The sequence below is a fragment of the Motacilla alba genome, chromosome 6, assembly GCF_015832195.1.
Source record: "Motacilla alba alba isolate MOTALB_02 chromosome 6, Motacilla_alba_V1.0_pri, whole genome shotgun sequence".
Lineage (NCBI taxonomy): Eukaryota > Metazoa > Chordata > Aves > Passeriformes > Motacillidae > Motacilla > Motacilla alba.
In genome coordinates, this window is record NC_052021.1 from 27904727 (window position 1) to 27926425 (window position 21699).

General features: G+C 50.8%; 1 protein-coding gene across 4 annotated transcripts; it reads left to right on the forward strand.

The window, feature by feature from the left end:
- The first annotated feature begins 1739 nt into the window (after positions 1-1739).
- Positions 1740-20906, forward strand: ADRB1 (adrenoceptor beta 1). 4 transcript variants are annotated; one of them, XM_038141043.1, is made up of 4 exons: positions 1740-3133; positions 12373-12427; positions 15331-15433; positions 15596-19749. In XM_038141043.1, exons 1-4 carry the CDS (start codon positions 1766-1768, stop codon positions 15630-15632), a joined length of 1563 nt encoding a protein of 520 aa, XP_037996971.1. In that variant the 5' UTR covers positions 1740-1765; the 3' UTR covers positions 15633-19749. The 4 variants fall into 4 exon arrangements, 3 of the variants coding, with proteins under 3 accessions (XP_037996971.1, XP_037996973.1, XP_037996972.1); XR_005257413.1 differs by lacking the exon at positions 15596-19749 and adding an exon at positions 20629-20682 and having other exon boundaries at positions 12373-15563; XM_038141045.1 differs by lacking the exons at positions 12373-12427; positions 15331-15433; positions 15596-19749 and adding an exon at positions 20629-20906.
- Positions 20907-21699: the final 793 nt, after the last annotated feature.

Genomic DNA, 21699 nt, shown 5'->3' on the forward strand with positions numbered 1-21699 from the left:
GCACCATGGGCCTCGTACTTGCTTTAAGTGCTCCAGCTAAATGTAGAAAAGAAAAAATTGTTTCTATCCCACAGCTCCACTAACCTGGTTTCATATTATTACTTTTTTTTTTTTTTTTAGATCAGAATTACAGATACCAGGCCTGGGCAAATACAAATACTCCTGGAAACAACCCTTCTGCTTTTCATTTGGCATAAGGTCTCCCTCTGTTCTGAAGATGTCATGCCTCCTTCCCTTCCCACTAAAGAGGGTCATGCTTTGGTCCAGCAGATGACGAGCAGCAAAGCAAAGTCCATGGGAACATGAGGGAATGGTTTGCCAAGCAGCAGGTCCAAGCTGGTGTGTGGCCTTTAGCCAGGGTTAAATAAACAGTGTGTAAATAAATAAATAATTTTTTTCCCAGGTTGTGACCTTGTAAATCAAGCCTAAGCCTAGAAGGGATTTTTATGGGTCAGCTGGAACAGCAGAGCAGCCTTAGCAGAATAAATATATAGGGGGAAGAAAATAACTGTGACTTCCAGTTGCTCCCAGAGTGCTGTGGGGAACATTTGGTGCTGCTGTAAAGTCATGCCAATGATTTAAAAGGCTGGAGAGAGGGGACATTGTTCTCATTTACTCAGTGGTTTCTCTACATTATTTTAAGAAGTTTAAAACAGTAAAATGCAGTCTTACAGCTACAGAGCAGAACAAAGAGCCAAGCAGGTAGATGGAAATACAACCAAACAAGTTCCTAGCAGCAGGTTTCACAGAAGGGGATGGGACCTGGGCAGGGATTTGCTCAGTCGGTTATCTGGGCATTGCAGCCTCCTGATGTTTCACGTACTTTGCTGCTCATTACCAAACAATGGTACGAACAGCATTAGTACTTACAGTAGTCCCTAGATTTCGTGGCTTTGACCAGACCGTGAAAAAGCTACTGCAGGCATTTTTAAAAGTCCAGAGAGATCAGTTCGACACAGCAGAGAAAAGCCTGAAAAGGAAGCTGGGGCTCCCACCTCCCAACCCTGCCGTGGCTTGGTCTGGGAGGGCTGGAGGAGAAGGGGGAAAGAGGATTCGCAATGGGGAGATGCAGGGACGAGAGGCAGCCGCAGTCCCTGCACGGAGCTGGCAGCATCATCCCCGTAAGCGGGTTTTACATGGGATCTCTGGAGCTGCCCAGGCTGGGAGAGGAGGCAGTGGGGACAGGGGGCTTGCGAGCGCGACGCTTGTCCCTGATGGGGACATCCAATGGGAGGGGATGTCTATTACTTTCCAGTGGAGAAGGATGCTGACAGTGCTGGCATTTTGCTTTTTCCAGGGATAAAGAGAAGTAACTTCTGCTCCAGAAGCCGGTAGGAGCCTACTCTGCCCGCATCCCCTGCCTGCCTTGCGGCTGCCGGGCACAGACACCCCGTGCCCAGGACATCCACGCTGCCGTGCGGGAAGGGGGCTCCGAGCCCGGCGGCCGCGGGGCGCGCAGAGCGTAGCCGGAGCAAAAACGAGGGTCCGGGGAGTCCAGGCGGGATACCGGCAGGGATAGGGGCAGGGATAGGGGCAGGAATGGGGCAGGGATAGGGGCAGGGACGGGGCAGGAACAGGGGCAGCGGTACCGCCGGTGAGCGGGCGGGGCGCTTCAGCGGCGCTCCCTCGGTGCCGATTGGCGGCGGGCGGTGCCGGGGCGGTGCCGGGGCGGTACCGGGGCGGTGCAGGGACGGTGCAGGGGCGGTACCGGGGCGGTGCCGGGGCGGTGTCGGGGCGGGCCCGTCCGGCGGCGCGGCGCGGGGCCATGCGGCAGCCCCCGGGCGGTGGCAGCGGCGGCGGCGCCGCCTTCCTGCCCGCGGCGCGGTGCGGAGCGGCGGCCGGAGCGCCCCGCACAGCCATGGGCGATGGGTGGCTGCCTCCGGACTGCGGCCCCCAGAACCGCTCCGTGGCCGGGGTGACGGCCGTGCCGCCCGGGAGCAGGCAGCTGCCCGCCGCCGAGCTGTCGCAGCAGTGGGCTGTGGGCATGAGCCTGCTGATGGCCCTGGTGGTGCTGCTCATCGTGGCCGGGAACGTGCTGGTGATCGCGGCCATCGGGAGGACGCAGCGGCTGCAGACCCTCACCAACCTGTTCATCACCTCGCTGGCCTGCGCCGACCTGGTGATGGGGCTGCTGGTGGTGCCCTTCGGGGCCACGCTGGTGGTGCGGGGCACCTGGCTCTGGGGGTCGTTCCTCTGCGAGTGCTGGACCTCCCTGGACGTGCTCTGCGTGACCGCCAGCATCGAGACCCTGTGCGTCATCGCCATCGACCGCTACCTGGCCATCACCTCGCCTTTCCGCTACCAGAGCCTCATGACCAAGGGTCGGGCCAAGGGCATCATCTGCACCGTCTGGGCCATCTCTGGCCTGGTCTCCTTCTTGCCCATCATGATGCACTGGTGGCGGGATGACGACCCCCAGGCGCTGGAGTGCTACCAGGATCCGGGCTGCTGCGACTTCGTCACCAACAGGGCTTACGCCATCGCCTCGTCCATCATTTCCTTCTACATCCCCCTTCTCATCATGATCTTTGTGTATCTGCGGGTGTACAGAGAGGCCAAGGAGCAGATGAGGAAGATCGATAGGTGCGAGGGCCGGTTCTACGGCAGCCAGGAGCAGCCGCAGACGCCCCTGCCCGCTCACCCTCACCACCAGCCCATCCTCGGCAACGGCCGGACCAGCAAGCGAAAGACCTCCCGCATCATGGCCATGAAGGAGCAGAAAGCCCTCAAGACTTTGGGCATCATCATGGGGGTGTTCACCCTCTGCTGGCTCCCCTTCTTCCTGGTGAACATCGTCAACGTCTTCAACAGGGACCTGGTGCCGGACTGGCTCTTCGTTTTCTTCAACTGGCTGGGCTACGCCAACTCCGCGTTCAACCCCATCATCTACTGCCGCAGCCCCGACTTTCGTAAGGCCTTCAAGAGGCTGCTCTGCTGCCGCCGGAAAGCCGACCGGTGGCTGCCCGGCGGCGGCGGGGAGCTGGCCCGGCTGCCCGGGGGCTTCATCAGCACCGTGGGCTCCCCGGAGCGCAGCCTGGCAGGGACCTGGTCCGACTGCAACGGGGGCACACGGGGCGGCAGCGAGTCCAGCCTGGAGGAGAGACATAGCAAAGCCTCCGACTCGGAGTCCAAGGTATAGGGGGGGGCGTGGGGGCCGCGTCGGAGCCGGGACAGGGGGGAAAGGCAGGCAGGGAGACGCGCAGGAGCAGAGAAAGCCCCGGCAGCTGCCCGATGGTAACGCTACTGCCGAGCGAAACGAGCCCTGCCGTGGCAGGGGGAGAGCGGGTGTTTACTTAGGAATAGAAGCAGGTGAACTGGTGTACGACATACCTCATCCGAAACTACAGAAAACAGGAAACCCACTGAGCGGACAGCAGAGGAAACAAGCCGCCCGTCCCAGAGGCAGCCGCCGTGTCTTTGGGAGACGCGCTGTCGCGGGGACGGTGGCGGCGGCGCCCGCGCTCGGGTGACCGTCCCAGGACCGTGCTGGTGGCCGAACCAGCGGGTGCTGCTGGCCCTTGGCGGCCCGATTCGGCTTCAGCTGGGGTCCGGCCACCCCCGCCCGGTCCCGGGGCACATCCCCTCTCCCAGGGCAGCGGGATTTTTTGGGAGGTGCGGGGTCGGTGCTGCAGGTGCTCGGGGCACAGAGCGCGGCCGGCAAGACGGAGACCTGCTGGCAAGATGAGTTTTAAGCTCGGAGCAGCCGTGCTCTCCTCGTCTGCAGAGTAGCGAGAGAGAAAATAATGAGCAGTGAGGAGCACTGGTATATTTTGGAAAGGGGTAAAACAACCCAACCCACACTCTTGTGCTTATTGCCTCTGCATCAGCCAGCAGTGAGTTACTGTGCTTATCTCCTTCGGCCAGACAATAGCAGTCAGGCTGAGAAACTTCTACCTCAAACTGTGCATATTGTACAGGGGAATGAACGGACCATGTTTATATTAAACAGCATATTTACATACCACTAATAGGGTTTTAGGACAAGGGCCGGGGAGGGGGGGGGTGAGGAACCTTCTGCAGCTTGTTCATTGTAATTACAGATGAACGGGGGGAGGGGGGAGAATCCTGGCAACAAAAATTTACTGCACATTTTTTTTAAAAATGGCGACAAAGTCGTTTTTTTGCACAGTGTTAAAGAGTTGTAAAGTTATTTGAAGATATTACTTGCACACACATACACACATGCAGATTGAAAAGGAAACGGAGGTTTGCGTAACACCGACCCTGAACCTGATTTCTGGTTTTGTCTGATCTGTTATAGTTTTATTGAGAGAGTGACTTTTTTATTATTATTTTTGAAGGTACTGTAAATATATCCATATTATAAATTAAAATATCTTAAGAGACTTTATTATTTTTATTTTTATTTCCAAATGCCCACGTGAATCTGCTGTTATTTTAGCACTTGTGTGTCATTTCCATTTTTCTCTCTGTGTGTGTTTTATAACATATTTATACTTTGGTGCAATTTACTACTGTGTAAGTAATTGGTCTATGTGCAATAAATGCCATTGCAGCACAAGCAAGTGTGTCTCTATAGGTTTTGAAACAATACCAGCCTATAATGGGAAGAACAGCATTTGTTTTTCTCCAATGATGGCTTAGATTACAAATACAACTTGATCTAATGGCTTTTCCTGACACAGTATTGTAAAAACCTGTTTGAAACCCAGCATGGTTGTGTTCCTGTTGCAGTGAGGTCCACTGACTTCCCTTATTAATGGGAAAAAATTAATGGCTAATGACAAGGTGTTTCCACTCTGATAATGAATACTCATTTTCTTGAACTATTCCTTTCTGGAATATATTCTTCTCTCTTTTTTTTTTTTCTTTTTTACTTTTTTCTTTTTTTTTTTTCTTTTGTCGTTGTTGTCATTGGAGTACATGGCTGGGAGTCAGGAGACCAGAAATATTTAAGATTACAGAGGACACTTAATTTGAAAGCTTAAAATGGTCTTGAGTAGAAAGAAATGCCACCCCACAAGTGGGTCCACCTCATGCTGAGAGCAGGCCTGATCCTGCCCAAGCAGGTCATGATAACTGAATGTTGTATTTTTCATTGATCTAAGTAAGGAGTTACCGTGAGCAGAAGTGCTGCAGCTTTGTGCCCCTGCTCCGAAAGGTTGTCTTCCTTTATTGCTTTATGAAGGTGTGCTCTATCCTTGTGATTTCATAAAGTTTTTCATTACTGAAATGAATAAATGGCAGGCAGAGAAACAAATAGACAGTGCAGAATAAAAGTGAAGTATTTTCTGGCTTTATTAAACTCAGGAGCATAGTTTAATTAAATATCAGCTCCCAGGAACAGCACTTCCCAAAGCGAGTTCTTCAGGGTGGTGGCTCGCGGTTTGTTTTGGAAACCAGTTGTTCATTTTTCTTTGTTTTCAAAGTTAAGGAATTTGTCCTTTGCAATTTCTAATGTTGTATTTTCAGGGGGAAAAAAGAAGCTATTCTTTTTATGCAAATACAAAATAAAGGGACTGGAGAAGTAAATAATACTTTTCCATTGATGTCACTGGAGTTTGATGTGAGCTGCAGTTAATGGTGTCTTCCTTGATAACAGTGAAATGGGCTCCTTAAAATGCTGGGGTGACATCAGATCAGGAGCTAAGTGAAGTGGGCTCTGCCATCAAATAATTAAAAAAAAAAACCAACTGGTTTTATCTCTGATTATAGCAAACACCACAGGACCAAAAGGGTGCCCTGGATGGTGATGTCTGATGCCAGCAACTGCAGCGAGATGTTGGCTGTGCATGTCTGGGATGGGATGGGGACATAGCGCTGCTCTCCCTGTGCATGTGCTGGATCACAGAGCCAGGGCAGGGCCAGGTCCCTGCCTGCTGGGTAGAGCAGGACAGGATCCCAGCACCTAGCTGGGAACTGAAGTGACTGTCAAGCCCTCGTCCTCAGCAGGGTGCTAGATCCTGGAGAAGCACAGGGAGCATGGAGCAGGACAGCCTGATGGACTTGGCTCTTCATCTCATAAATCAGTTCACACTCTCAGTTTTAACTATCCAAACACTCCTGTGCTTAGACTTTAAAAAGTAGTGACATTTTTGCCTCAACAGGGTCCAACTTGGGTGGGAAATTTATGGCCAGAACTTGCTCTGCTTGCCCTGCTGACGAACTGTACTGGGTGATGCATCTCCTGGACAAGTGTAATGGCACTGAGGTAGGATGGGTTTAGCCCACTGACCTCAGAAGGGCCAGCTGTGTCAGCAAAGCAGTCAGGATTTGTCTGCTGTTGAATTTTTGCCAGTTGAGGACCTGCTGGAAGAGTCTGGAGGCTGACACGTTGAGTGCCTTCATAGACAGCTGAAGTAATCCCACTGGCAGCCTGCACAGGGCATGCCAGTCCATCTTGCACGGCGTGGAAAGGCAGTGGTACAGTAACAGTGAGGACAGAGCAGGACATATGGCACACACGTGTGCGAGGAAGGGGAGGCTGCTGGCGAGCAGTCTGCTGTGGATCACACTCAGAACAGGCTGTTCTCTGCAGGGAAGAAGGATACTCTGAGAAGCATTGTGGAGCAGCTAAAATACTCTGGAGGCAGTGAGTCAAACACTCAGGATGAATATTTTTTTCTGACGAAAACCAGACGTGGATTAGCAGTTGGAGCTGCAAGTCAGGAAGAAAAGGTGGTAGGCATGCGGCTGCACACGTACGTGGGCAGGAAAGCAACAGCAAAGAGCTGCAGGCCTGCAGGGAAGGGAGACACAGGTAAACCAGAAATCCGCTCAGGGAAAACGTCCTGCAGCTGCCAGGACCAAAATTGTTTGGCGAGGATGCCTGGAGACTTCCACATGGAAGACGCCTGATTCTCCAAGGCGCCGGCCACACTCTGTGCAGTGTTTGCTCAGCACTTCTGAAAAGAAGGCTGCCTCTCTCCACGTGTTTGAATGGGAATAGATCAGCTTGAAGGGCTGGATTCAGTGTTGTGTGTGCTCAGGGAAGTTGAAGCTGCTTCAGACACACAGCAGGCTCTACAGAAGGACTCCCCACCAGTGAGAGCTGCACAGAAGCCCTCCTGCAAATCCACTGCCCTCTGAGACTGCAACCCTCAGCATCCACTGTCTACAGCTCCAAGCAGCATGGAACTATGTGCAAAAAAGATGGATTATGATCTGAACTGTGCATTTGACAGCATCAGCTGGGTGTTTGAGTTGCTGCTTGCACTGGTTCTTATGCAGATGCTGCTTTCCCTCTTGGATATCCATGTGTCGTCGACTATAAGGACAACTTCTTTATCAGCTTTTTTTTTTTCCTAAACACTATCTGAGGCTGAGATTTTATTAACAACCTTGAAGTGGCTATTTTGCAAACCTTCCTTGTGCTGCACACTTTCCTAATTTATTGTAATTTCCCGTCTGGTGGAGTGCACTTACTTCCTTTATGCAATATATCAGCTGCAGGCCTGGAAATTGGGCAGCTATGAACTGAAAAGAGCAGACTTTCGTGAGGCCAAATGCGGTCAGGCATCATTGCCACTGGGAGCAGAATTTGACCTGATAATCTAATCTCATACGAGAGACTATCTCCAGAAAAGTATTGTTACCAACAGCAAATGACCTCTGCTAATGAAGCTGGAGCAATTAGTCCTATTTAAAGCTGTCGAGAAAATGTTAACTGCTAAACAACAGTTAGTGCTGGATAGTTCAAATAATGAGTGTTTTGTTTGCTGGTGTGTGTTAGGTGATGTGTTGGGAAATAATTATCCTTTGACTAGCAGCCAGCTTTGTGCTAATCAGAAAGGAGAAGTCATGTTCTGTTTGAAGGATTATACCTAAAAATAGTTCTGTTACCACCACATCAACGAGCAAGATGAAGCAAATTCTCGGCGATGTACACACCTTGCTAACATTTCACTTTTTGTGCTAAAAACTCATTGTTCAGCTGGGACTTTCTGTTTGGTTGTGTCAAGAGCACTAATGTGATCTCCTGCAATAGCACTAAGCACACTCTCCCCGTGGAGCATTACCCTATGCACCACTGACTCGCTTTCAGACCCTGCCAAATTCCCAAACGGCCCAGGGGGAAGTAAGGATTCTTTCTCTTCGTATAAACAATCACGCATAATGTAAGATCAACAATATTTTTTGACAATCATGTGGCAGAAGAAATCGATCTGCTTTTTCTCTGAGATGTTTGTATGCCTGCCCATCCGCCAGGAGCAGCCGCCCATGGTAACAGCAGGTGATTTATCCCTGCAATTCAGTAACTTCAGCCTGCCAAATTCTGCTGGGAAAAGTGACCGAGATGGGAAAAGGATAAAAAAGGTGATGCTGGTGAGCAAACACAGGATTGTCAATGCAAAAAGGAAAACTGGGGTGTTTTCTTTGGCCATGCTGTAGGTGTTTCCTTTTACTGGTAAAGTATAATTGTTTGGAGAGGGATTCACCAGGCAGAGGCACTGCCTAACTGCCCTAAACATGGGTTAGGAAGTGTGAGAGGTCAGACATTCCATATAGGACCATGCCACCAAAGGACTGGCAGCTGAAATATGCCCAGAAACATTCCTAGAAGTTTTCTTATTCTTTGTGGATAACAGCAGCAGACTAAAGCACACCTGAGCAGCTTTCAGCTGATGGCAAAGCCACGCAGCTCCCTGGCCAGCCACAGACACATGGGACCTCCTCAGCATCTCCTCCTCCTCCTCTCCAAGTGGCTCCAGCTGAGTTTCATTGGACCTGGAGCCGTCCCCCAGCCTGGAGCCACCCTCCTGTTCCATGGTGCCAAACAGGAGGTGCCCCATGGCCTCGGGGCGTGGCAGTGCTGTGGGCAGGTGCTGTGGGGTGCAGGGTGTGCCCATGCTGCCCCGGGCATGCTGGCACTGGTTGCCAGCCATGCTCCTGCCCTGACTCATCCTCTGTCCTTCCAACCAGCCACAGAATCGGGCCTGCTGTGCTGGAAATGGAGCAGAGTTTGGGTTTGTTATGTAAACTGGTGATCAGCTTCCTGCTTCACCAAAACCAGCAGCTTGGTACTCACATTTGCTTCACAAGCTAACTTTTTTCTTCCCTGCCCCACTCAGCTTCCAGGTTTTGCATGGTAATATTTGCCTGCTTGGCCTTAGCACCCAGCAGCACAAGTATTTCTGTCTGTGCCCTGGCAGCTGTTTCAATCCAGATATGAACTGTACCAGGGGCTGGGCAGTGTCTGGGTTTGGTTGTACCCATTCTTTTCAGATTGATGCTCAGAGTTATTAATACTGGCTGCACTAGAGTGCAAAATTCCCAGACAAATAGGAAATGAGTCCTGACCTCCAGGTTCACAACCTAAAGAAGGAAACAGAAGCTTACCATTTGCAGACTTTTGCCATTGGCATGATTAGCAGAGCATCTCAGATGTAATGCTGTACCCTTCCCATCTGATCCTGTGTAATGCACCAAATCCTGTTGTCCTTAATGAGATTAAATGAGGATTTTTTACTAGTTCAATGCTTTAGCCATTAGCAACTGTTGTGCGTCTCCAGGCGGTGATGTACCTTTGCAAGAGACACTAGCCCAGTGTCTCTCTCAAAGCCATGATATTTGGCTTCTTCCTACTAGAATTATTTCGATAATTGCTCTTAAGCTCATCGGCACAATGCTTTGAAAGGCAGGTCTAAGTGTATACACCAAAGAGGCAAACAGAGACACGAAAGAGCTCAAAATCTCAGCAGCTGCTAGTTGTATAAGTGTTTCAGCTACCAACAAGCCATTTTGCAGGGCCAGGTGAGTGCTGCAGCCCCCTTAAAATCTGCAAGCTGCCCTCCCTCAGAGGGGGACCCTGCCACTGTAAGGAGCAATTGCAGGTGCAGCATCACAAAAGATTTTTCCAGGTGGTAAAATTTGAACAGTGCTCTGCTGCCAAAATGTAGGTACCTCTCGTTAAAAAGAAGGAATCAAGAAAAGCCTCTGGTGGCAATTCCTGGTGGAGAAGGGAGAACAGTGCTCAGGGTTGAAGTTTCCACGTGCAGATGGAGAGCCCTGCAGTGACTGGTCCAGCGAGGGTTACAGACAGCCTAGTGATGGACAAATGCCATCCACCTTGGCCCCCCCAGGGACACTCTCTGTGCCCCCAGTCACTTCCCTCTGCTGCCATTCGGGTGTGCAATGTGTGCCCCTCTCACCTGCCCGAGTGTCAGAAGGGACTCAGAGGTGTCCTGAGACGCAAAGGTGAGTGTCACACAAGCGTGAGTGTCACACCAAGGTGAGTGTCAGCCTGCGCCGCCACCTCTCATTGTGCAGCGCAGGGAGGAGCGCTTCCTCTTGGACTGCAGCAGGTGAACTGGGAGATGTCCCACAAAGCTCCCATTGTTCCACAGCCCGCCTTCAGCCAGGGGTGTTTTGTTTGTCTGCTCTTCCCCTAAATGCTCACTTGGGAGCCGTCAAATAGAATGTCAATTAGCTCACTTAGGACGCGCAGGGCGGTGCGGGATGTGTCCCTGGCAGGCAGCGATCCCGGGCAGGCAGCGATCCCTGGCAGGCAGCGATCCTGCCGCGGGCACGGGAGGCAGGAGGGCGATGTGGGACCTGCTGCTCACACACAGCCCCGGCCGAGGCATCGCTGCTACCCCGGCTGGTTCCCATGGCCACACCAGCAGAGCATCCGTGCTGGATGTGACACGGGAGCATCTGTGGGGATGCTCACAAAACAGCTTGTGTCCAATACTCGGGCTTCTTGGAGCTTTTATCTCATCTGCAGCACAAGGCAGGTGCTGCAGTAATTGCCACTCACAACAGGTGTTGCAGCAGTGCTCTAAACCACCTTGAGAACATCCACGAGAGAGGTTTTGTTCCTGTTTCACTGCCAGGCAGTTACCAGCTGTCTGGCAACAGGGTAGATGCCTGCCTGTGGTTTTCAACATCAGCCTGTCCTTCTCCTCCCAAGCCCTCAACTCCCATTCCGTGTTCTGCATCCCAGCCTGGCTCTGCTGCCTGTGCTGCTGCAGGGGCAGTGGGCTCCTGTGGTGGAAACCAGCCCTTTCAGGCAGGGCTTGTTTCAGCTCACCCAGCAGGCTGCACAAACAGGCGTAGCAATTGGCATAGGAAAGTGCAAAGTGACAGGTTAGAGATCATCTGTTTTGGTAGCAGCCTTGATTTGGATCCATCACTGTGATCACCAATCTCATGTCCAGTGGTGATGCAGAAGCTGAGGCCCAAACCAGCCCTCTCTGGCCCATTGTTTTGCTTGACTGGTGCTGAAAAAAGAGGGCTTACCACCCAAACCTTCTCTCCCTTTCAGAAGCTGCTCTGAACATTCTATTCAGAGGCATAGTGACTAAGCCATTAAGCTTCTCACTGTATGTGAAAATTCAAAATATTTTTTTTTACAAGTACTGGTGCAATAAAAAAAAAAAAATTATTTAAGTCTGATTATTTCCAGGACCAGAGCATGGGGCATGGGACAAACTTTTGACTGAGAATGGGACCAGGGCAGCTAAAAGAGTAACTCTTGTGGGTCATAGCACTAATCTGTCCTCAAATGCAAGAGGGTGACATGGCCACAAGCCAGGGACAGTGGAAAAATAATTTCCTAGGAAGAGCAGCTCTGTTTGCCCAGAGTGTAAATATGAATCCCAGCACTCATGGGCACCACTGAGCTGTTAGGGGCTTGTGAGCAAACCCCATCATGTGTGTCTGCTGGTGAATGATGTTGAGCAGCTTTTATTCCTGCACACTTCACTTATGTGGGAGCAAGGAATGTGGTGATAAAAAGGCTGGAATGATTTCAGTGCTGGATAGTTTCCATTAATATATTTCTCGTTATATAACGCTGCCATCACAGTACAAAATCCAGTAAGGTGCCTTTAGGAAGGTGGAACTTTTCCATATAGCTGCAATTAGGTAAGTGGGGCTGTAGAGCAGGCTGGGCTTTGATCAGACTATTTTTAATTGCACCGGATGTGTTTGGGCTATCGTGGTATGAATTTCTTTGCCTTTAGGTTACAAGGCACCTCATAAATTAAAAGGTTGATGTTGTCAAATGCATGCCATTAGCACTCCGAGCAGATAATCCTTCCCGTGGCCTCATCGGAGTCTATCTCAGAGCCTGTCTCCAGATAATGGCCTGGAAGAAGAACAATGGTGCTCCCAGCTCCCAGGGGCCTCCACTCCTCTGTTCTGTGCTTCAGAGAAGAAAAATTATCATTATCTGCATGGCTCAAGCTTTCTTTGAAATGCAGTTATTTTTTACTCATACACTCCCAAGTATTTTTTATGTGATATCAGTGAGAAACTTGAAACCCCCTTTGCGAAGAGAAAGATTTCCTGCAGCCCCACGACTAAAGAAAATGGATAGATCAAGTAGTAAAGTTCAATGACTTACTTAGCGTTAAACAAGAAAGAGAATAATGAATTGGATTTTGTGTGCCTGGTTTTCCTCTGCAGGGAGCAGTCAGGCTAATGGATTTTCATTGCCTTGTGCTTCTGTTCATCAGCCTAGGTGAGTTCAAAACACTCTTGCCTTTTTATGTTCTCCTTTCCCTGCCCACTTGTCACAACTTCAAGTATTTGGAGATCAGCAAACACATAGATTTGCTGCCATCAGCACCATCTTGACTGGGGAGGAAAACACAGGGTTAACCCCCTGCACCCAATGATGACTTTTGGCTGCATGGGCATCTGTATTTCATGTCTGGTAGCTGCAAGTAGACAATTCCTTACCTAGGGTGGACACTGGTTTCCTACTATTATGAATTCAGGCTGCAACGTCCTTCAAAAAAGACATTATTTCCCCACTGGGTTCACCAAATATTTGTTGGGTCTCCAAACCCTCCTCTTTGTTTAGAGGATTTGCCAAACATGCCGGAGGGCTTTTATTGGGGAAGGAAGGGAGGTGGCAGAGGAGGAAACTATTACAAAGCAATTTAACATAAACAACTTTCTCCTGCAAACTCCAGACACAGCCTGGCAGGGAAGAGGTTAAAGCCAGGGGGTGGATGGGGAGACTCATTAGGGCAAAGTAATAAATGGCAAATTGAATAGCCCAGGGAGAGACACAGGGGAAGAGATGAGCTGACCCTACATGGGACCTTAAAGGGACTCTCTGGCTGGCTGGAAGCCCTCTCCTGCTCTGACCTCAGGGTTTGGACCTGGTTCCTCCCCAAGGCATGCCAAAGCTGGGGGATGCTCAGACAGAAATCCTGCAGAACTGATTGGGAGTCATATTTCAAAGGTGAACCTGAAAGGTTTCTACAGAGCCAGAAATTGCTGCTTCCTGCCCCAAACCTTTGCTGGGCCTGCCAGCGCTGCCCAGAGCCAGGGAGCTGCTCTCTGCCCGCTTGGAGCAGGATTTCCGTTTTCCTACCAGCCTTGGTGCCTCGGGCTTTGTGGTCTGTTTTTGTCTGAGTGGGAAATGCATAATCACAAACAGTTTAAACAACTCATGGTACAAGGAAACTCGCTGGAGTAAAGTACAGGGCTCTAGTTTGTTTCCAAGGAAGTGATGCACCCTCCAAATGCGCTCCACTCAAGCACTGCTATTGGAAGTGCAGGTTAATTGCTGGCCATCCTCAGTGCTGCCTTCAGCCCTCAGCTAGGCTGGTGCTCAGGCACAGCTGAATGCCTGAGGTTCAGGGAAGGTCTGGCTGTGGGAGCTGTCCTGACTCTTGGTTTGCTTGTGTGGGTAATTCTGGTCATCCTGGTGCTGGGGGAGGAAAGCCCAGGAGCCACAAAAGCCACAGAGGAATTCTCTTGTTCTATTTCCAGCCCTGCTTTATAAGACACAAAGGTTTTCAGAGCAGATGCATTTCTGAAGCTTATCTATGTGAATATTTGACTGCTTATCCAAGCAGAACAAAAACCTTCAAACCTTCTGAGGTCTATCCATCAAGAGCCTTATCTCCCCATGTCACAATCTGGCTCCTGGCTGCTGCTGCTTGGAGCCTCCCTCCACCAGCTTCCCATCTTCCCTCTGTGCTGCTCCACAGCATTCTCCAAGCCACCCTGTGGTCACACACTCCCTGCCACTTCAGTGATGGCCTCTGCACTGCATGCAGGAGCAGCAGACCTGTGCTGCTGCATGCTCTGCAGCCAGCACCCTGATGGGCTGCACTGGTGCTGCTGTGCCACAGCCCATGGTCTGCATCCCCCCACACACACACACAGAGTCTGGGACATGGCCAGAGCAGAGCACACCGACTCTGCTGGCCCAAGAATGAGGAACATTTGCCTTTTTTGATGGGATATTAATGAAGCTTGGATAAAGGAATGCTGTCTCCTCTATCTGAGGTTCCAAGACTGAAAAACCCAAGGAGAATACTTCTGATCCTCTCCCACCTGGAAGCTGCTGGTCCCCTCTGGCAGAGGCACCACTGTTGTGGGGCTGCTAAGAGATCTCAAGGAGCACCTTAAAAACCCAGACAGGCTCTACTCTTGTAGCTAAGCATGGTACCTGAGCCACTGGAAAACAGCAGGAGCATGGCACAGGAGAGGCATCAGCATCATCAGCCATGTGGAAATTCCTGGCCAAGTAAAACAGCTGCACAGCCAGACTGAGTGCCCAGTTTGTACCCTGTGTTACTGAGCCCTGCCAGGAGAGTCTCTGCAGGGCCTTGGGACCAGGGCCACAGGACTTCTCTTGCTTTGAAGCTGAGCTGGCACAAGGAGTTGTCTGCAGCCATCCTGTCAAAGCCATGGCCAAAAACAACAGGGTGAAGACTTTGGAAAGAGCCACCCATGCATAGTGTCACTGATTTAAGCTGGGGACCTGGCTGGCCCAGGGCTTGAGAACAGCTTTTATGCAGGTCAGAGGCTGAGATCCTGTGCACCATGGTGGGGATCAGAGCCCTCTGCTGCTCGGTGCTGCCTGGACTCAGCCCAGCTGTAGACAAGCTTCAGTATCAGGGTGGCTTTTTCCAACAGGGACCATTTTCCTATGGTCCTTTCCAGAGGAGACTCTGATGTGTGGGTTGGTTTTGCTCTCCTCCCTGTGGTTTTAATTTTTTTCTCTGTTTTGATGGTCAGAGGGGTAAAGCTAATTCCCATCTCACATAAAACAATGAATTAGTCTCAATAACGAGAGGCTAAATGTTCTTTTTATACTGTGGTGTATGATAAGCTATTTATAAATTTCATATCACTGCTGGATCATAGTCAGAGTTTAAAATAAAGTTTTAATTTAACCATAGTTTTCCAGTGCTGAAAGATATGATAAATACATTTTTTCTATAAAACCTAATTTCAGCAGTGTTTTGCAAAAATCATTAGAAGCTAAGGATGATTTCCGTGGATTTTTTTGCTTTGTTTTTCTCCATGTTCCAGTGTTTAGTTTAATGTTACATTCCATTATAGGAAAAAAAAAAAATGTGTCTTTGGTAAAAGAAAATTGTGTCTTCATTCTTCAAGGCCTCTGCTTGAGAGATGGAAGGATTTTCCTGGAGAAGACCAATGGAAAGAGGTGTCAGCTCATGTCACAGAGGCCTTGGGGCAGTTGCAGCACCTCTCTGAGGTAGAACCAGCCCTCAGGGCACTGTGCAAAGCCCACTGGCAATTTCACAGGATTGTGCAAATCTTGGTGTCTCAGGTGGCCCCACAGGAGAGCCAGGAGGGCACAGTGGGGCAGGTTTCATGTCTGGAAGGTGAGTTTGAAACACAAGTCCTCCATCTACAGGAGGGTTGCATTCCTGTTGCATCCACCACCGAGCTGAGTCCCTTCAAAATTTTTCTGGACCCTCTCCAGTTTTCCTGCTTCCCCATGTAAACAGCTTTGAGGAAGATGTCTTTTTCTGCAATCAATCATGTTCATTCTGCAGTAAATAGCTCTTACATCAGCTACCATTGTATTGTTGGTGTAAAGGCAGCACAGCAGAGCCCTACCATGTTGTGAGGTGAGTGGGTCAGATACTGTGCTGGAACAACAGAAACACAGGGAATGTTGAGCAGGAAAAAAAGCTTGTTTTTAAAGTGTTTTAAAGCTGCTGTCTGTCTTCTCAGCCCTGCAGTTTACAGCCCATAGTTCTCACACTGCCTCCCTGACAGACAAACAGGAGATGAAGCTATTTGGAGAGCAAGTCTGTGCTCTGCAGACATGGAAACACTGAGTCTTGTATCTGTATGGGCTGGCCTTTGTCTGTGAGGAGCTTCCAGAAGCAGGAAAGGGGCATGCAGAGGGGAGAGAGGTCTCCTTCTGCTGGGCTGCCATGTCACTCAGGCTGCTTTCATGGTGATACCCCAGGGATGTCACTGATGCAGCCAGCTGTGATAATCCTTTCAGTGGGAACAGGTGCTGGGGGATAATCCTGCTGTTTTTCGTGGTTATGGTTCTCTTCAGTCACTAAGACAGAGCAAACAGGATTATCACAGCAGCGATTCAGGAGGTGAAGGTTTTGGTGCTGCGTGCCTGGGGCTCTGGACATTTGTTTTCCAGGGAGGTGCTGGCTCTGCAGAGCAGCCTGTCCTGCTGAGGGCAGCCAGGTGGGCTTGGCTGGCTGCTCCCAAGGCTCTCACTCAGACTGCCCCTCAGGGATGAGGGCTGAATCCCAGAAGCAAAGCTCCTGCTCTCTACAGCTCTCCCAGAAGATGTCTTCCCCAGAATCCCAGACAATGTGGGATGGAGACTGCCCAGCTGTGTTTTTGTTGTACCAAATCCTAGCAGGAGCTGGGGGATAACAAAGGGTGGCAGCTATGACTGGGATGCCAGGTTTTCTCTAGCCAGGAAGGTTTGAGGAACTACAGACACCCTGAGGATTCACAGTGACCCAGCCTGTCCTGACCCTGTGAAACTTCAGAGCAACACTGTGCCTGAAGCTGTAAGTGCAGGCTCATCCTCCAGCAGACTTTAATGTATCATCAGGTTCTGTCTAAATCCCTGGATTGCTGCACCCATCCATCCCCTCTCAGCCCAGCTCCACTGCTCTTAGACCAGCCTGCACCCTGGTGATTGTCCTTGCCATGCAAAGCCAACGTCTCTCTGCTCCTGTTTCACCACTTTTTTGCCCTGCTGATAACAACCTCTGACCCCCCCTAGGATTCCCTTCTCCACCAGTGGAGGCACGTGAGGTTCTTGGAATCAGCCTTCAGAGCCTCTGTGCACAAACACCTGCTCCCCACTGCTGGCTGGTTTCAGGACTTTCCTGACCTCTGATTTCAGTATCAGCACAGTAATTGATCTTGGCTTCATGCTTTTGTGGCAATCTGGGCCCAAGGCTATTTTAAATGGAAAACTACAAAATAAACATATGTGTACAGCACATAGACACTGAACTGCAGGAGGAGGAACCAGGGACGTGCAGGGTTGTTAAAGCTCCAGCTTGCAGTTGTGCTGATAAGGCAGTTTCCAAGAAATTGCCCAGCCCTTAAATTCTAGAAGCTCTCTCTTCCCAGGTCAACAACCTCCTATGGACTGAATCCTGGTGTCACTCTACAAGCAAACACAGGCCAGGCTGGACCTTCTGCAGGTGGTACAAAAAAAGAGAACCTCTGTTGCTACGCAGGGGTCCAGGCACCCTCTGGCACAGGAAACCAAAACACACAATGAGAAGCACATTGGTAACGCTGGTTGTTTGGGAAAGCACAAGAAAATGTGCTTCAACTTCTTCTTTAGCCAAGCCTCCTCCTTGCCTGAGAGGGATGAAGGTGGTGTTAGCTGAGCTGCTGCTCTCCCTGTGCCAGCAGTGGGCTGCAGTGCTGCCACACTTGGGCTCCCCCCAAGGTCTCCCCTCTTCTGGAGGAGCACTCCATCAGCTCTGCCCCCAGGCTGCTCCAGCACCTGCTCCCCTGCAGCTCCACACCCTGCTTTTGGCCAGCCCTGACTTCAGATAGGAGCAAAGGCTCTTTGCAGAGCAGATTTTCCACAGCATCCCACAGCCCTATTAGCAAAAATGTTCAGCGTGGCTCTAGTGGGAACGCAGGCAGGGCTGACTGGACCCAGTTTTTTGGCTCCCTCATTTCACAGGAATATTTTAAAATATCTTATGCAGGTGCAGGAGTTGACACAACAGAGCATGCACCGTGTTAGAGTCTGTCCAGCTTGTGTGTAAACACCAACAGTCCCCTTTTCAAACTCTTAGGAGTTGTTTCATAAACACAAAATACTTCACCTCATTTCCAAACCACGTGGGGTTTCCTCAGCAGGGCTGGTGGTGGAGGACACAGCACCAGCCCCAGGTCCCTGCCAGGGCTGGCAGCAGAGCCAGGCAGAGGCCACCACCTGCTGGGCCCTCCTCGGTGAGCGCTGCTCAGCACCTCTGCACCGTGCCACTTGCTGCCTGGCAGGAGCACTGTGTGCATGGCACACACCCCTCTGGCCAGCCCTGCGCCACTGACAGCTCTGGACGTGTCAGCCTTGTGAACAGTGAGGATGCTTAGTCAGTAGCTTTGGGCACCTGACCTGTTTCTTGCTCATTTTATGTCTTCCAGAGTGTTTCTCTTCCTTACTGACCCCACAGAACAGGGTCATCTTTCTGAGCTGAGACAAATTGCTAGAATTTTGCTGAATTGGGGAAACTGTTATTTCCCCCTCAAAACTTGCTCCTACCAAAAACCAAAATGACTCTTCCAGGAGTCCGTAGAAAAGGGGAATAAAATTCATGTGTATGGGATGGGCACGTGCCTGAGTTTGTGTGGGATCCCACACTTGCAGCAGGAGTCTGGAAAGTCTTCCTGGGAAACTCCTTCCATGTTCAGGGATGGTGGCAGCATGTGGCCTCAGCTCTGCCATGCAGTGTCATTGTGCAGTGTCACCTGCAGTGTCACCTGCAGTGCCACCCTGCAGTGTCACTGCACAGTGTCACTGTGCAGCGCCACCCTCCAGTGTCACCATGCAGTGTCACCGTGCACTGCCACTATGTAGTGTCACCTGCAGTGTCACCCTGCTGTGTCACTGTTCAGTACCACCCTGCAGTGTCACCTGCAGTGCCAGCCTGCAGTGTCACCGTGCAGGCAGCACTCACACTCACGAGCAGCCAGGTCAGGTCACAGGGCTGCTGCATTTATGAGGGTGCAGAGCCTGGGCTGGGCAGTCCAGGAAACCCACAGGAAATCCAGTTTGTCCCACTCAGATGAGTTCTGTAGCTGACCCTGACTCCTGCAGTCTTGGCGTTAAGGGCCTTGGCACCTTTTCTGGATGGGCACTTTGTGGATCTTGCAGTGCTGAGCTCTCACTGCTGCCAGCTTCTCCAAGGGGCTCATGATGTTGCAGCATGTGCTTTTCTGGGGCAGAGACTCTCATTTTGCACCAAGCTCACTGAATGCTATTGACACAGTTTCTTGATTGAGCCTTTTTTGTTTAAGCTGCTCTACCAAGCTGCCCTGAGCCTCAACAGGGCATGCTGACTTGCACCTACAATGCATCAGGCTTCATCTTTCCAGTCAGCCAGGCTCTGGGAAAGTCACTGGAAGGACTCCAGTGGCTTTGAAATAGGAGTTGACTCATGCCCCATGAGATCAAAACAAAATGTCTCTGCATATGAAAAAATATTATGGAAACTGTTATCATTCATGCACGAAAGCCTCACTTCAAGTTTATCATATAAAATACATAATATTGTAAATGGAAAGAAAAAAATTACACAAGGCTTGGTGTGCATGAAAATTATTGGCATGTGAAAATGTCTCTTCCCATAAACACAGCTGCAGTCTGGTACTCAAGTAGGCATCCAAAATGGGTAATCTCGGTCTCTTTCTGCTCTTCTTCAAAACTCTCCCTTTCTGTAGGAGAAATTACTTTCCAGACTCATCCCTTGTATTGTCAAGAGTGACCCAGAGCAAAGGCTTAGGATGGAGTGACCCTTATGAGGCAGTGTGGCAGGGTGACAGGTACTTCAGCAGCACCTGAGAGCGCTGCCTGGGACAGAGGTGGTGCTCAGAGCACCCCACAGCCAGGCTGCAGCACTTGGCTCACTCAGATCTTTGTAGGATCTGAGTCTGGGCTCCAATCCTGCCCCACTGGAGCTGGCCCGGATGTGGACGTGGAGCTCAGCAGTGCAGATTCCCTGTGATTCCCTCAGCCACATCTGCAGCTTGATCACATTCCAGCAAGAGCTGAGTGCCACGGTCCAGGGAGCAGGATTTAGCATATCACCTTGAGGAAACGAGCAGAGGAGGGCTCTGCAGGCACAGCAAAAGTAACTCTGAGGGAAAAAATGAATTAATGTGGGTATTAACCAGCAATTTGTCATACAGCCTCTAGAGTCAGCTTCTGATGCTGTGAAGTGTGTTGTGAAAAGCAGTGGGTGCTTCTGTACCTCCTCTGGCTTCTCTGAAGCTCTTCAGCACCGGGAGCAGGTGGATTCCCCCAAGCCTGCTCACTGCTCAGCAATGGGAGAAGCCAGGATGAACACTACAGCTGCTGCTGCTGTCCCACCTCCGTCCAGGGGCCATGGGGCAGACTGCAGCTCAGCCTTTCCCTCTGTGCCACGCTTCCCTCCCTGGGTGGGAGCACCAGGAGCTGGCTGAGGACACTGCAGAGGTGCTGTCTGTCCCCTCCTGGGCTGGACCTGACACACTTCCATTTATCGCTCTGCAGTGCCTCAGTGTCCCCTCCCTGTGACACCCCTGTGGCAGGATCCCTCCACACGCCCTCCTGCAGCAGGGCCTGAATGTAAACACAATCAAGGTTCCACCAGCCCAGAGAGCCAAGTGAAACGACCCACCTGCACCATTTGTCCACTATTGCCACAAAGTTACCTATTTTTTTCCCCAAAGCACATGCAGATCAGCACAGCTGGCCACACTGTGCAAGCCCATCACCGATCCCCATGCTGACAGAGAGGAGCTGTGGGATGGCTGAGAGGACTTCTGGCTCTCATGGTCTCCTGCCTCAGCATTATGGGGTGACTGTGGAATGTTCCTCAGCTAACTGGGCTGTACTGGTTCCCTGCTGGAGCGGGGAACTGGCTGAGTGACCCCCAGCTGACATCAGGAGACATCCAGCTGAGATGACTAAACTCTTCTAACATTCCAGAACTCCGACAAATAAATCTTTCTTGAAAATAAGCTGGTGTTGTGTTTTGGGAAGCGAGCAAACCATCTTGCTGGCTGCTGGTGTGCAGAGGGCAGAGCCTCACAAGGACCTGCAGGGCACCAAGCAGGAACAGGGGCATCTTGCCTGCCCGCCCTCCCAGCTCGCCTCTCCTCCTTGGATGGGTTTGGAATGAGCTCTGGAGGTCTAACTGCCGAGAGTAATGATGTGTGAAAGCTCACTTTCATTTTTCACTCTACTTTTTTGGAAGGTGGAACATTTTAGAGTTGACAGTACCATGCTAAAGCCATATGAGGCAAGTAACTATTTTTAACCAGATGGAGACTATCTCAGAGTCTACTGCTGAATCATTTCAAGCAAGGAAGAAATCATGGAATCCAAATGTAGGCGTGGGAGGGATGGGGGCGGGAAGGCTTTTATCATACACTTATCCCAATAATTGTCCAACTGCTTCAAAACTTAAGACCACTTAACTGAAAATGCCTGTGGGGTCACTTCAAGAAGTGGCTGCACTTTACAAAATGCTCCTGCTCTGAGAGAGAGGCAGATCCTCAGGTTAGAGCAGCTTGAGAGGCTCCCTGTGCTCATCCTTTGCCTCCTGCACCATGCTCTGAGCTGTGCCAAATGGGAGAAGACACTTGCCCACCTTGGCACTGCCCTTCTCTGGGCCCCCATCACCAGGTACCTCATAGGTGCAATGTGCTCAAATCTTCTGGGGCCACAGCCTGGGGTGAGAGGAGAAGGGGTGGTCTCAGCCCTGCTCTGGGTGTCCTTCCACTGCTTCTGCCTCCCCT